The sequence below is a fragment of the Coregonus lavaretus genome, assembly GCF_964263955.1.
Source record: "Coregonus lavaretus genome assembly, chromosome: 27".
NCBI lineage: Eukaryota > Metazoa > Chordata > Actinopteri > Salmoniformes > Salmonidae > Coregonus > Coregonus lavaretus.
The window spans coordinates 29,566,553-29,580,970 of NC_140014.1; the positions used below are offsets into that span (position 1 = coordinate 29,566,553).

Here is a 14,418-nt window from a genome sequence, read left to right on the forward strand (position 1 = left end):
TACAGAAACAAAGCAGAAAAGCTTGTAAACCATATGCTCAAATCCTTAATCCTCAAGAACTACATTTCAATGAAATTACGTTGAACCAACGCGGAATAGACGTTGAATTGACATCTGTGCCCAGTGGGTACCTTCATCCTGCCTTTATCAACCCGAACCCCTTTATTCTTTATCCAAATAAAAGACACCATTGTTTGGATTGTGTGAAAGTCAGAGTCAGCCTGCCCTTTGATGTAAAATACATTTAGCCAAAACATTATGGAGATTTGAAAGTGACCAGGAAAATAACAATTTTACATGTTGAGCAGAATATCAAAGGAAAATAAATGGAGTGAGTGACGCTTATTCTTCTTCCTTTCCACCTTCTATCTAACAGGTGACATTCCACGGGGGAAAACAAGACAACAAACCAATTTCAACGTTTTCAAAGGAGGGGAGGAAAAGGAGGAAGGAAAGAAGGGAGGAATAGTCCAGGTTGAACAGACCTGAGAGAGGTGCTCAGTTGAGTTCTGTCTGTGACCTCTTTCTTTCTCTCGTTCTCTCTCTTTCGGCTCAGCGCCACATAAGAGTCTGGCAGTCGTCAGTCCGTCCTGCCATGGCTCAGCTCAGACTGGCCACAGCGTTCCTCTAGCATCTTTCTCACAGGGTGTGTTTTGATTTGACAGACAGTCAGCGGTTCAACAGAAGTTCAGTGTTCAACAGAAAACACTAGCTTGAATTATTCTGTTTATCACGTGGTCCTCTGTAGCTCAGCTGGTAGAGCATGGCGCTTGTAACGCCAAGGTAGTGGGTTCGATCCCCGGGACCACCCATACACAAAAAAATGTATGCACGCATGACTGTAAGTCGCTTTGGATAAAAGCGTCTGCTAAATGGCATATTATTATTATTTATTATTATCTCTTCAAAGGCCTTTTTCAAGGAAGCAGGAATGCAGGAAAATACCATACTTTGAAAAAGACCCAGTTTGTCCTAATCGCAAAGATGTATATCTAACTTTAAACACACACATTCACAAAGACCCACATACACTTCCATTGTGTTAGCTGTAGTTTAAAATCATCATCATTCTATTTTGTTTGGTTAGTTATTCATCTTGAGGATACTGTCATTTAACTGTCTTTGCTAGTTCTTTTGTCATTGATAGGTTTGGTGTAATTTTTCCGTCCATCTGTGGTAAGTAATAGTTGTTGTGACGGTACTGTAGGTAATTCTCTCTCTCTCTCTCTCTCTCTCTCTCTCTCTCTCTCTCTCTCTCTCTCTCTCTCTCTCTCTCTCTCTCTCTCTCTCTCTCTCTCTCTCTCTCTCTCTCTCTCTCTCTCTCTCTCTCTCTCTCTCTCTCTCTCTCTTTCTTTGGCTGCTTGCTGACTGCTGAGTACTGGACACGAGGCGGGGCCAGGTGAGGCCAGTCTCTCTGTCTCACTGAGTCTGGTAGAAATTGTCAGCCTGCAGGTTGTTGAGGTTGTTTTGCTTCTGCATGCTGTAGTAACCGCTGTACCTGGAGTCAGGGTCGGCAATCCGGAGCATGCGCTGCGAACTGTCCACCTGCACCTTGGTGCCTTTCTGGCTGTCCACATATACCAGCTGGTTGTTGAGGCAGGTGGGCTGCAGAGGACACACACACACATTACATATTACAACAACAACAACACACAGCCTGCAGTAAAGCAGTACAGAAACCAACAAGGCATACATGTGGGTAATGGCTCCCCCTACCTTAGTGGGGGTGCGATAGCAGAGCACGGGGATCCACTGCTTCTTCTGGTTGATGTAGAGCAGAGCTGTGATGGTGAACAGCATCATGATGATGGGCAGTGCCACCCATGCCACAGAGTGCAGCATGGTGTCCTCTCTGGGCACTGGGGTCTTCCCATCCAGATAGGGCATTTGGAGACTACCAAAGTTCCCTGTGACAGAGGCAGCACACAAACATTATGAGACACCAAAAAAGTCTGTATCACAAGATGTTAATATATTATCCATTAACTGGCGATTGGTGCAGTGTAGGATTTGCCTTTATATGTAGCGGTTAAAAGGAAACAGCAGACTCTGCTCCAGGTGGGGAGATGAAGAGTTACATATGGACGACAGCAGAAACATTTAGCAGCTACAGCAGCACTGAGGAGACAGACAGTGTGTGTGTGTGTGCGCATGTGTCTATTTATCAGAGCAGGAAGTGTTTGATTTGAACTCTGACCTCTGAACTGGGGCATGATGTCGTTCTCACTGCGGGTGGGCCAGGCAGGCTGGTGCTGCTTCCTGTCTCTGTGCTGGTCAGTCTTCTCGATGGGCATGTTGGTGGGGGCTGGTGCGTACATCTCTGTAACATAATATGGAAAAACACGGTTAGAGAGAGAGAGAGAGAGAGAGAGAGAGGGAGGAATTAGAAGGAGTGATATTGAAATATGTGGTGAGTAGGGATTAACATCGGTAACTGGGAACACTCTTCACATTTCCTGAAAAAATTAAATGACAAGACCCGGGAAATTACAATGTCGCCACTAATGCAATTCCACAAAATACACAACACGCGCAGCATCAGATTAGCAAAAAATATAATAGCACATTATCCAAACAGGTTGTCTCATGGAAGCCTTTAGCCTAGCGGATTTACTTCACACAAAGTCACCATAAATTCAAAGCACACAGATAATTGACAGTGCCAGACTGCACACGCGACCCGAATGCAGTTAATAAACCCTACAGGAAACCCCTACAGCCTATAAAATAATGTGTGCCTCATTGAGCTGTCATTGTGACTCTTCAGACAGTCACACATTTGATAGGCCTATGCACAATTCACTACATAGGCATCTCTGTCACAGACATGAAGTCTGTTAACAATTCATAAAGGAATGAGGGAAAACTCTATCCTGTCCTAGAGCTTAGGCTATTTTCCTATCCAGTCCCAATCCCACTGAAACCCCAAATCGTACTGAAACCCCAAATCCTAAATCCTGTCTCGCATAAAAATTCCTAACTTTATTTTGTAATCCATAGATTGCATTATTAAAGCACTTCTCTTGCCTATGCATGTCAAAATATCGTGATAACATTTTCCCCGTAGGGCAGACCGGGGATGGTTGTAACACGGGATAGTTATAACACTCTCAATATCTCCAATCAGGAACAAGCTAGAATCATGTGACTCACTGTGCACATGCTCAGTTTAGTCGTCAACCCTCATGTGACAAAGCAAGACTAATAGATTCTGCAGATTTGGAGGTAAGAATGTAATTGTTTGTTTGTTTTTGTGATGGCATCAACTGCTTTGTAGTTAGATTCACCAAACATATACCAGGTTTATAACCAGGTTTTTAATGTAATTTAGCAATGCTAAGGTTTTAACATGTAGATAAAATTGAGGGTCTGGGTTAGTTGTAAGAACATGTCCAACATTCACTCTCACACACCACCGCTCTGTCTCTCTCAAACACACACACACAAACAAACATTCAGTTGTTTAGTTCAGATGTTGTTGTTTAGTTGAGAAAGGCAGTTAATGGAGGGTTAATCACTCACACACACACACACAACTCTCTCACTCAAACTCTCTCACACACATGCATTTCTTCAAACTGTTACATTTCACTCCAAGCCCTGTTACATCTGACCCAGGAGGTGGGGGAAATTGCAACATTTCACTCCTTGTATTTGTTTTATTTAGAGAGATAATACCTATACCAATTTGTAACAGACAGGTGGAAGTTGTTCCTATCACATTTTGAATGTAGTAGCTCAAACAATCTCTGAGAAATTGACGAAAATGCAAAAAGTGTTACAAGCATCCCCGGTCTCCCATACTTGCTGCCCATACGAGCGCTTCGGCAGAGAATGTGTGATCAACAAACGCTATGAGAGAATATATGGATATGTTTTAAACAGAGTTGGTCCCCGTTAAGATACAGTGCCTTGCAAAAGTATTCAATCCCCTCGGCGTTGTTCCTATTTTGTTGCATTACAACCTGTAATTTCAATGGATTTTTATTTGGATTTCATGTAAAGGACATACACAAAATAGTCCAAATTGGTGAAGTGAAAAACAAACAAAAAAATTGTTTCAAGAAATTCGAAAAAATATATAACGGAAAAGTGTTGCGTGCATATGTATTCACCCCCTTTGCTATGAAGCCCCTAAATAAGATCTGGTGCACCCAATTACCTTCAGAAGTCATATAATTAGCTAAATAAAGTCCACCTGTGTGCAATCTAAGTGTCACATGATCTGTCACATGATCTCAGTATATATATACACCTGTTCTGAAATGCCCCAGAGTCTGCAACACCACTAAGCAAGCGGCACAATGAAGACCAAGGAGCTCTCCAAACAGGTCAGGGACAAAGTTGTGGAGAAGTACAGATCAGGGTTGGGATATAAACAAATTTGAACATCCCACGGAGCACCATTAAATCCATTATTCATTTGGCACCACAAACCTGCCAAGAGAGGGCCGCCCACCAAAACTCATGGACCAGGCAAGGAGGGCATTAATCAGAAAGGCAACAAAGAGACCAAAGATAACCCTGAAGGAGCTGCAAAGCTCCACAGCGGAGAATGGAGTATCTGTCCATAGGACCACTTTAAGCCGTACACTCCACAGAGCTGGGCTTTACAGAAGAGTGGCCAGAAAAAAGCCATTGCTTGAAGAAAAAAATAAGCAAACACGTTTGGTGTTCGCCAAAAGGCATGTGGGAGGCTCCCCAAACATATGGAAGAAGGTACTCTGGTCAGATGAGACTTAAATTGAGCTTTTTGGCCATCAAGGAAAACGCTATGTCTGGCGCAAACCCAACACCTCTCATCACCCCGAGAACACCATCCCCACAGTGAAGCATGGGGGTGGCAGCATCATGCTGTGGGGATGTTTTTCATCGGCAGGGACTGGGAAACTGGTCAGAATTGAAGGAATGATGGATGGCGCTAAATACAGGGAAATTCTTGAGGGAAACCTGTTTCAGTCTTCCAGATATTTGAGACTGGGACGGAGGTTCACCTTCCAGCAGGACAATGACCCTAAGCATACTGCTAAAGCAACACTTGAGTGGTTTAAGGGGAAACATTTAAATGTCTTGGAATGGGCTAGTCAAAGCCCAGACCTCAATCCAATTGAGAATCTGTGTATGACTTAAAGATTGCAGTACACCAGCGGAACCCATCCAACTTGAAGGAGCTGGAGAAGTTTTGCCTTGAAGAATGGGCAGAAATCCCAGTGGCTAGATGTGCCAAGCTTATAGAGACATACCCCAAGAGACTTGCAGCTGTAATTGCTGCAAAAGGTGGCGGTACAAAGTATTTGTCACGGAATCTGCCGAGGCTGCTCCTCCTCCTTGTTCGGGCAGGCTTCGGCGTTCGTCATCCCCGGAGTACTAGCTGCCACCGTTGAATGTTTCGATGTTCGTTTGGTTTGGTCTGTCTGTTACACCTGTGTCCGTTTGGTCTTGATTATGTGCCTTATAAGTTTCCTGTGGTTGTGTTCGTTAGTTGTGTGTTATTTTAGTTCCTGTCTGTTGGTGGTATCCTGTGCAGTACTCTGGCATTGCTATTAATACGCACTGGGTTGCGTTGTCGTTTTGCCTCCTCGTTAGAGGCACTTTATTTTGTACTGGTTGTGCATCTAGTAAAGTCCTGTTCGACTTAGCTTATGCGTCCTGCGTCTGACTCCTCTCCACGCACCCACACCAACACTGACAGTATTGACTTTGGGAGGGGGCTGAATAGTTATGCACGCTCAAGTTTTCTGTTTTTTTGTCTTATTTCTTGTTTGTTTCACAATAAAAAATACTTTGCATCTTCAAAGTGGTAGGCATGTTGTGTAAATCAAATGATACAAACCCAAAAAAACAAAAAAAATGTAATTCCAGGTTGTAAGGCAACAAAATAGGAAAAATGCCAAGGGGGGTGAATACTTTCGTAAGCCACTGTACCTTGATATTTAAACTATTTAATATTTTTATCTCCCTGTTATTCATGAGCTGATCTTCTATCTGTATAATCACCAATTCGATTTTGCCAAATATAGGAGATATTCTGTCATTCGTTGAAGGAGGTTATCTAGCAAGCTTAGCAACTTTGGTCATTTGACTTTAGTTTGACCGCCGTTACACAAAGTTTGTATGATTCGACAACGCTATAGTCGGGGTGCGCTCTGTGCGTCCTGAGTGTGCTCTGTGTCGAGATGGCCTATTGTAATAAGATAGCCTTACTGCTGAAATGTGCTGAATTCATTGAGGAACATGATAACGCTCTGAATTTATGAACGGCCTGTTTCGCAATTCACAACAATGTCTTTGGCGATCAAAGATGGTTCCTCTATCATTACTAAATATCAGTTTCATTCCTGGTATTGAAACTTGGTAGATTTTCGGGAACATTTTCGGTGAGCGAGCTGCAGTGAGTTAGTGACCTTCGGCTTTTCATTAGTTGAGCCTGAATCTGAGAAGAGAGGGGACATTTTGTATTTACTCTCCAGCCAATCACAATAAGGGATTCAATTACTCTGTCTGATCTTCATCAGCCCTCTTCTCCAACTGTTCAATCAGCTATTGTTGGGCACCACAAGCGTGGCTGTCATTATGGGGGCAATGCAGAAGACCTGGGTTCAAATAGTTTTTGTTTTCGTTCAAATACTTTGAACATTTGCTATAGTCTGCTTGGAGTGACAGGTTGGCACAATCTAGCGAAGATAAAGTAGTTCTCCTCAAAGCTAATTACACTGCTACTGCATCTCATCGATCCAGGGCCGGGCGGTGAGAGAGAACAGAGAGGGAGCTATTATCAATGCCATTATCCTAGCCTAAGCAAAGCATGCTAATTTACTAGACATCACCAGTCAAACCCTAATCATTCAAAAAACAATTGCGTACATTTAGCTCTATCATCAGAGTTATACAGCAAATAACTGCATGCTTTTCATGATCAGTCAACATCAATTGATCATGTAATTTCAGATACGTGAGGGTAGCCTCACGATATCTCTCAATATTGGCCACCATTAATTGGATATTTGAGTTAAATAAAATAAAAGTGAACTATACATGACAAGTATGAGTGGTTTAGGTTATTTCACATCCTTAGTGGCCTCTGCCTGTCAAGCACCAGAAGGGCGCATTTGCCCTTAAGTAGACCTAATGTCCTTTTTTCGCCAACCAACGTAGGCTTACCTAGCAAAGTTAGCTAATGTTATCCCCTTTTCAACATTGCTTTTAAGAGTGTTTAATCATGATTGCTGCTGACAGACATTATAGGCTACATTGATTGATAGACCACCTCAAATTGGCTAGCTAGCTAACAACAGATCACGTCAATATAGCTAGTTAACAAGCTAACTTTCAGGGGATAAACTATATGGCTATATCCAAATATTGTTTAATTTGCTTGCCATCTATAGTGGTGATGACAGTATTCCGATTAACCATTTTTACCAGGACGGGGACTTGCCGATGGCAAGCTCTTTCCAAAAGCCTAATCTCAGATGAAGCAAGCTAAATTGCACGTTGTTTGCTTAGCTAGCTGGCTAGCTACATGCCAAAATGGATAGGCTACACTCACGTATCTGAAATTACATGATCAATTGATGTTTACTTATCATGAAAAGCATGCAGTTACTTGCTGTATAACTCTGATGATAGAGCTAAATGTGGAATAATCAGAAATGTGTAGTTCTGACTATGCTCTTCAAGAGGTGATGATATTAAAACCAAATAGTTATAATACTGATTTAAAAATCCCTTGAAAACGGCACGTAGTTGTCAATGGTTTGCGGATCTGGGGGTCTACTTGACCCCCAGCAGCCAAATCGAACACTCTGCACCATATTGTGACGTTTTACTGATAATGACCTATACATACCAACAATGGGAGGCCGTCTGCACTCTTCTATAGTCCTTATTTCAAAATAGTGAAGTGAATACATAGCAGCAATATTGATGACCAGAAAAAGCATATTTTGCAAGGGTGTGTGTGTGCGTGTGCGTTTGAGGGAGAAGGAAGTCATTAGAGTCAATGAGACTGAACGCCAACACACACCTGAACACATGGGGCAGCAGCTGCCCTCCACTATGGTGGGTTGGTGGCATGGCAGGGCGGGGCAGCTGACAGTAGAGCAGAGGGTCTGTCCCTGAAGGCAGTAGCAGTGTGTACAGCTGTCTATGTCCCAGCGCTCCTCGTCTGCATACGTCTTCCCATTGAAGTGGCACACGGCTCTCGGGGTGGCATCTGCCAGGAGACATAGGAGAAGATCAAATAGGATCCACCTCCAAGACAAGAAAACATATGGAAGATACTCATTCAATAAATACACACAATCACACACACAAACATATAGGCAAGCACGCACACAGGCAAGCACGCAAGGCCAACTCACTGATAGGGATGAATATAATACAATACAATTTCACACATTTAATAACTATGTTTGTGGTTTCAAACATTGGTGTGCAAACACACCACCTTATCAGGTTAGAGTTCGGGCTTAGGTAATGATAAGCCTCAACCCATGTATCATGTGAACACTTCTCTGGTTATCGCCCCACATTGTCTATCGTACAGGTAGGTCAAATGATCTGTGTGTGTGTGTGTGTGTATGCCTGTGTGTGTGTGTGTGTGTGTGTGTGTGTGTGTGTGTGTGTGTGTGTGTGTGTGTGCAGCATACCGAGGCAGTAGGGGCAGCACTGTCCTTTGCGCAGCACGGGCCTGGCACAACCAACGGGCGGGCAGGACTCTGAGAAGCAGCTGATCTGGCCGTCCAGACACACACAGCTGGAGCAGGTGTTGGGCTTCCAGGACTCTGCTGCCAGGAAGATGTCCCCCTCCTCATTCCTGCAGTAGCTGGGTAAGCTGTCATTGCTGGGAGAATGGGGGGTGATGGGCTCATCTATAGAGGAGAGAGGGAGAGACACACACACACACACACACACACACACACAGGTGCAGGCAGGAAGGAAGGAACGCAGGCACACACACACACACACACACAGGTGCAGGCAGGAAGGAAGGAACGCATGCACACACACACACACACCCACACACACAGGTGCAGGCAGGAAGGAAGGAACGCATGCACACACACACACACACACACACCCACACACACAGGTGCAGGCAGGAAGGAAGGAATGCATGCACACACACACACACAAACAAACATAAACATACACACAGGTTCAACTGACTGCACTGAACACACAGTGAATACATTTCTTCACTCAGTCAGGTATGCTTTTAAATAGTTATATATTTTCTTTAAACATGACTGTAGCTCTTGGAGCAGCTATTAAAACCCACAATACAGGGCTTAAAATATTGAAGACATTCAAACGGTAGAATGTTCATCTTTGCATCTTTGGTTTATTCAGCTAAAACATCTCAAACAAACAGCTTAAGAGATGGAAACAACCCAAATATCCATGTGAGAGTTGAGTTGGTGGCCTTCCAGGCATCTCTGTCCTCTTACACTGTGTTTTACAGTGACAGAGGCCCAAAGCACTGCTGTCTGTTTCACGTTTGGTTTGTCATGTCTATGTTTTCTAATGCACTATTCATGTCTAGCATGTCTAGAGCTTCATAACTTATGCATTATTCATTCTTATTCTTTTTCTCTCTCCCTCTCCCTCTCTCTTCTCTCTCTCTCTCTCTCTCTCTCTCACTCTCTCTCTCTCTCCCTCTCCCTCTCTCTCTCTCTCTCTCTCTCTCTCTCTCTCTCTCTCTCTCTCTCTCTCTCTCTCTCTCTCTCTCTCTCTCTCTCTCTCTCTCTCTCTCTCTCTCTCTCTCTCTCTCTCTCTCTCTCTCTTCTCTCTCTCTCTCTCTCTCTCTCTCTCTCTCTCCTCTCTCACTACTCTCTCTCTCTCTCTCTCTCTCTCTCACTCTCTCTCTCTCTCTCTCTCTCTCTCTCTCTCTCTCTCTCTCTCTCTCTCTCTCTCTCTCTCTCTCTCTCTCGCTGCTGCTGCTGCTGTATTGTTGTAGTGGAAATAGGGCCAAGACAAATAAAAAAACATTAAAATAGCATCTCTCTCAATGCCAGGTCTGAGCAGCTATACTTAGTTACCTTAAGGACCTCAGCTCAGTCAAGAAAACCTTGAGGCACTATGACCTTCACCACTACCTTTATATACGGCTTAGGGCTTATGCTGCGTTTAATGATGAGGCCGCCACTCTCTATTATAAAATAATACATCATACAGACTATTCTTGCCAGACAGACTCAGATATATAGAGACTCAAAGACCAATAGTGTTTCAAAGCCAACTCGAATAACCAATGGCTGCTCAAACTCACCTGGGCAGTGGGGGCAGCATGAGTCTTGTGTTCTGATTGGGCTCTGGCAGAGCAGGGGCGGGCACACCTCTGTCTCACACAGGACACGCCCACTGTGACAGGTGCACTGGGTGCAGGCGTCGATGTTCCACGTCTCCCCCTCCACAAAGTACTCTCCCCCCGGGGCCAGACACACTGACGAGTCCCCCAGGTCTGGCTTGTGGGAGCTGGGCTCCTCTGAGGGAGGAGGACGGAAGAGAGAGCACAGGGTCAAAGGTGAAACATATTGGAAACAGCTTTTTCATTAGTATGTACTATATTATCAACATTATCTATTATATGAAACAATGAGGAGGATGGGAAAATGGGCAATATCTGTTTCAGTTTGGGTTGTTTTAGATGATTTCAGGTATACACACCAACTAGCCTATCTGCACTGTTTTTTCCTTATTTCATTTGGTTGTTTTCTACCTGGGCAGGATGGGCAGCACTGTCCGGCCCATATGGCAGGGCTGTCGCAGACTGGCACGGGGCATGAGATGAGGGCACACATCTCCCTGCCGCTGTGGCAGTAGCAATCCCGGCAGCCATCGTGCCAGTTCTCTTTGTTCTCGTGCCGTCTTCCATCCATGGACAGACAGGAAACCTTCTTCACTGACGGGGCCACTGACGAGGAGCTCTGGTCTGGAAGAGGGACAGAGGAGAGAGGAAAGGTTTTATAGATACAACTACCAGCATAACCCATAAAGAACAGTGTTAGGAAGGACCAATCACTGACTGGCTTTCCAGAGCAGGGGCCAACCATGACCAGATCAATACCAGGGAGAGAAAAAAACCCACCTTGATTAAACTCCTGTCTGAGACTCTGAGCCATACAGGATGGATGCCAATTTTCACCAATTCAAAAGGGACACAGATTAAAAAGTTTTTCTCATTAAAGGAGAGGAGTTTTCAGCGCTCATTCATTTTTCACAATGATTTAATTATTTAGTGCAAATCACAGCAGAACACAAGAGGAGTATCAATAATAGATATATGTGGAGGAGATGACCCCAGCCTGCCCTCTGGATGCACCAACAGGTGGGCTTCAAAAACACCAAATGCCACCCTATTCCCTATATCGTACACTACAGTCGTGGTCAAAGGTTTTGAGAATGACACAAATATTGGTCTTCACAAAGTTTGCTGCTTCAGTGTTTTTAGATATTTTTGTCAGATGTTACTATGGTATACTGAAGTATAATTACAAGCGTTCCATAAGTGTCAAAGGCCTTAATTGACAATTACATTAAGTTTATGCAAAGAGTCAATATTTGCAGTGTTGACCCTTCTTATTCAAGACCTCTGCAATCCGCCCTGGCATGCTGTCAATTAACTTCTGGGTCACATCCTGACTGATGGCAGCCCATTCTTGCATAATCAATGCTTGGAGTTCGTCAGAATTTGTGGGTTTTTGTTTGTCCACCCGCCTCTTGAGGATTGACCACAAAGTTCTCAATGGGATTAAGGTCTGGGGAGTTTCCTGGCTATGGACCCAAAATGTCGATGTTTTGTTCCCCGAGCAACTTAGTTATCACTTTTGCCTTATGGCAAGGTGCTCCATCATGCTGGAAAAGGCATTGTTCGTCACCAAACTGTTCTTGGATGGTTGGGAGAAGTTGCTCTCGGAGGATGTGTTGGTACCATTCTTTATTCATGGCTGTGTTCTTAGTCAAAATTGTGAGTGAGCCCACTCTCTTGGCTGAGAAGCAACCCCATACATGAATGGTCTCAGGATGATTTACTGTTGGCATGACACAGGACTGATGGTAGCGCTCACCTTGTCTTCTCCGGACAAGCTTTTTTCCGGATGCCCCAAACAATCGGAAAGGGGATTCATCAGAGAAAATGACTTTACCCCAGTCCTCAGCAGTCCAATCCCTGTACCTTTTGCAGAATATCAGTCTGTCCCTGATGTTTTTCCTGGAGAGAAGTGGCTTCCTCGCTGCCCTTCTTGACACCAGGCCATCCTCCAAAAGTATTTGCCTCACTGTGCGTGCAGATGCACTCACACTGCCTGCTGCCATTCCTGAGCAAGCTCTGCATTGGTGGTGTCAGCTGAATCAACTTTAGGAGACGGTCCTGGCGCTTGCTGGACTTTCTTGGGCGCCCTGACGCCTTCTTCACAACAATTGAACCTCTCTCCTTGAAGTTCTTGATGATCCGATAAATGATTGATTTAGGTGCAATCTTACTAGCAGCAATATCCTTGCCTGTGGAGCCCTTTTTGTGCAAAGCAATGATGACGGTACGTGTTTCCTTGCCAGTAACCATGGTTAACAGAGGAAGAACAATGATTTCAAGCACCACCCTCCTTTTAAAGCTTCCAGTCTGTTATTATAACTCAATCAGCATGACATAGTGATCTCCAGCCTTGTCCTCATCAACACTCTGACCTGTGTTAACGAGAGAAGCACTGACATGATGTCAGCTGGTCCTTTTGTGGCAGGGTTGAAATGCAGTGGAAATGTTTTTTGGGGGATTAAGTTCATTTTCATGGCAAAGAGGGACTTTGCAATTAATTGCAATTCATCTGATCACTCTTCATAACATTCTGGAGTATATGCAAATTGCGATCATAGAAACTGAGGCAGCAGACTTTGTGAAAATTTATATTTGTGTCATTCTCAAAACTTTTGACCACAACTGTACTACAGAAGAAATACACTATATAGGGAATAGGGTGCCTTTTATTTTATTTCTCTCTAATATTTCATTTTTCATTTTTTACTTCAGATACAAACGTATACATACGAACAACAACTTACAGACACACACAAACAACGACTACATCTCATCTGCCCAGACCCGCATGCTCACACCCCCATCCCTACTGCCTGCATTATTGTTTGCCTCTTAGCCTTAAATTGTACCTATTTGTTTTTCTCGGTCGCCCATGCTATTTAAAGATTTAAATAATAAATCATTAGATTTTTCCATTGTGTTAATGATGGCGGATTGATGGATTTTAGTATACGTTTTTTCAAGATGAGTGATGGAAAAAGAATCGTCCAGGCTATTGGGTATCTCACTATACCCCCATATGCCATGTCTTGAAATATGCAGACCGATGGATTAAAAGTAAGTTTACACTGTAATACTTCTGACAGACAACTTTCTAGATCTGCCCATAACTATTGTACTTTACAGCATTCCCATAAAGCATGGATTATTCAGTCATTATTAGTTCTACACTTAAGACATGGCTCTTCCATTGTGCTGTAGAATTTGTGAATTTTGTCTCTTGTATAATACATTCTATACATTAGTTTATACTAGATTAAGGGTACATTTTCATTAGGGTGCCTTTTAGGACACATCCTCAGTGATTATCTCTGTCCTCAACTTCCCCCAAAACAAAAGTCAACAGAAGTAACTGACTATGATGAGAACAAGAATAACAACCAGATAGCCTCGACCCCAGATAGCCGTTCCAGGTTTCTTCAGAACAAGTCTGGCAGCAAGAGACTATCCAGACAACCCTCTATGAGTATAATAGTTAGAAAGAGCAAAAAATTTACAGACAATAGTTAAAACATTAGTGGTTCTCCAAGTCTGACAGGGAAAGAGAGGAGAGAGTTTGGGAAAATGATGAATGCATAAGTATCAAAGGTTATCAATAGATGGCACTCACCTCTGCACTGGCACTTCAGACAGCCCAACTCGTCCTGCTGGAAGCCTATTGGACAGGCTTTGTCACAAGGTAACTCTGGACACTTCTTACAGCGACAGATATCACAACCATGCTTGTTCTTTCTGATGGGGTAGAGAGGAAGAGAGGGAGAGAGACAGAGAGAGAGGTTAACATCAGTTATTCATTATTTATACAGTTTACGCTACAGTATCTAAATTGGATAGCCCATGTCCACTAGGGATGATGTCGGGCGATGAAACGAAGAAGGCCATTCATCTTCAATGGAAGAAAAGTGATGGGAAGCGAAGTGGGCTGGGGTCCGTTGGGTGATACGAACATGGCGTGGGAGCATGAACAGGCGGGACTTAAGTTGGGGAAATATTAACTTTATGCAAATAGTCAGCAATATCATGGCTCAATTGACCAATCGAAGCTCACTATAGCTTCCAATCCCCACTGGATTGGCTGTCGATACCTAGCACTACCTAGCATG

General features: G+C 43.7%; 1 protein-coding gene across 1 annotated transcript in view; it reads right to left on the reverse strand.

Moving 5' to 3' along the window:
* Positions 1–1,345: 1,345 nt before the first annotated feature.
* Positions 1,346–14,418, reverse strand: part of LOC311102968 (cysteine-rich motor neuron 1 protein-like) — a gene marked incomplete at its 5' end in the record, with an annotated part of 48,184 nt that continues 35,111 nt past the window's right edge. The window contains 8 exons of the mRNA XM_084144475.1: positions 1,346–1,605; positions 1,717–1,907; positions 2,198–2,320; positions 8,027–8,215; positions 8,652–8,873; positions 10,274–10,489; positions 10,724–10,936; positions 13,926–14,047. Of these exons, the coding sequence (XP_084000601.1) occupies positions 1,420–1,605; positions 1,717–1,907; positions 2,198–2,320; positions 8,027–8,215; positions 8,652–8,873; positions 10,274–10,489; positions 10,724–10,936; positions 13,926–14,047 (1,462 nt within the window). The 3' untranslated portion in view covers positions 1,346–1,419. The remainder of the gene's footprint in view (positions 1,606–1,716; positions 1,908–2,197; positions 2,321–8,026; positions 8,216–8,651; positions 8,874–10,273; positions 10,490–10,723; positions 10,937–13,925; positions 14,048–14,418) is intronic.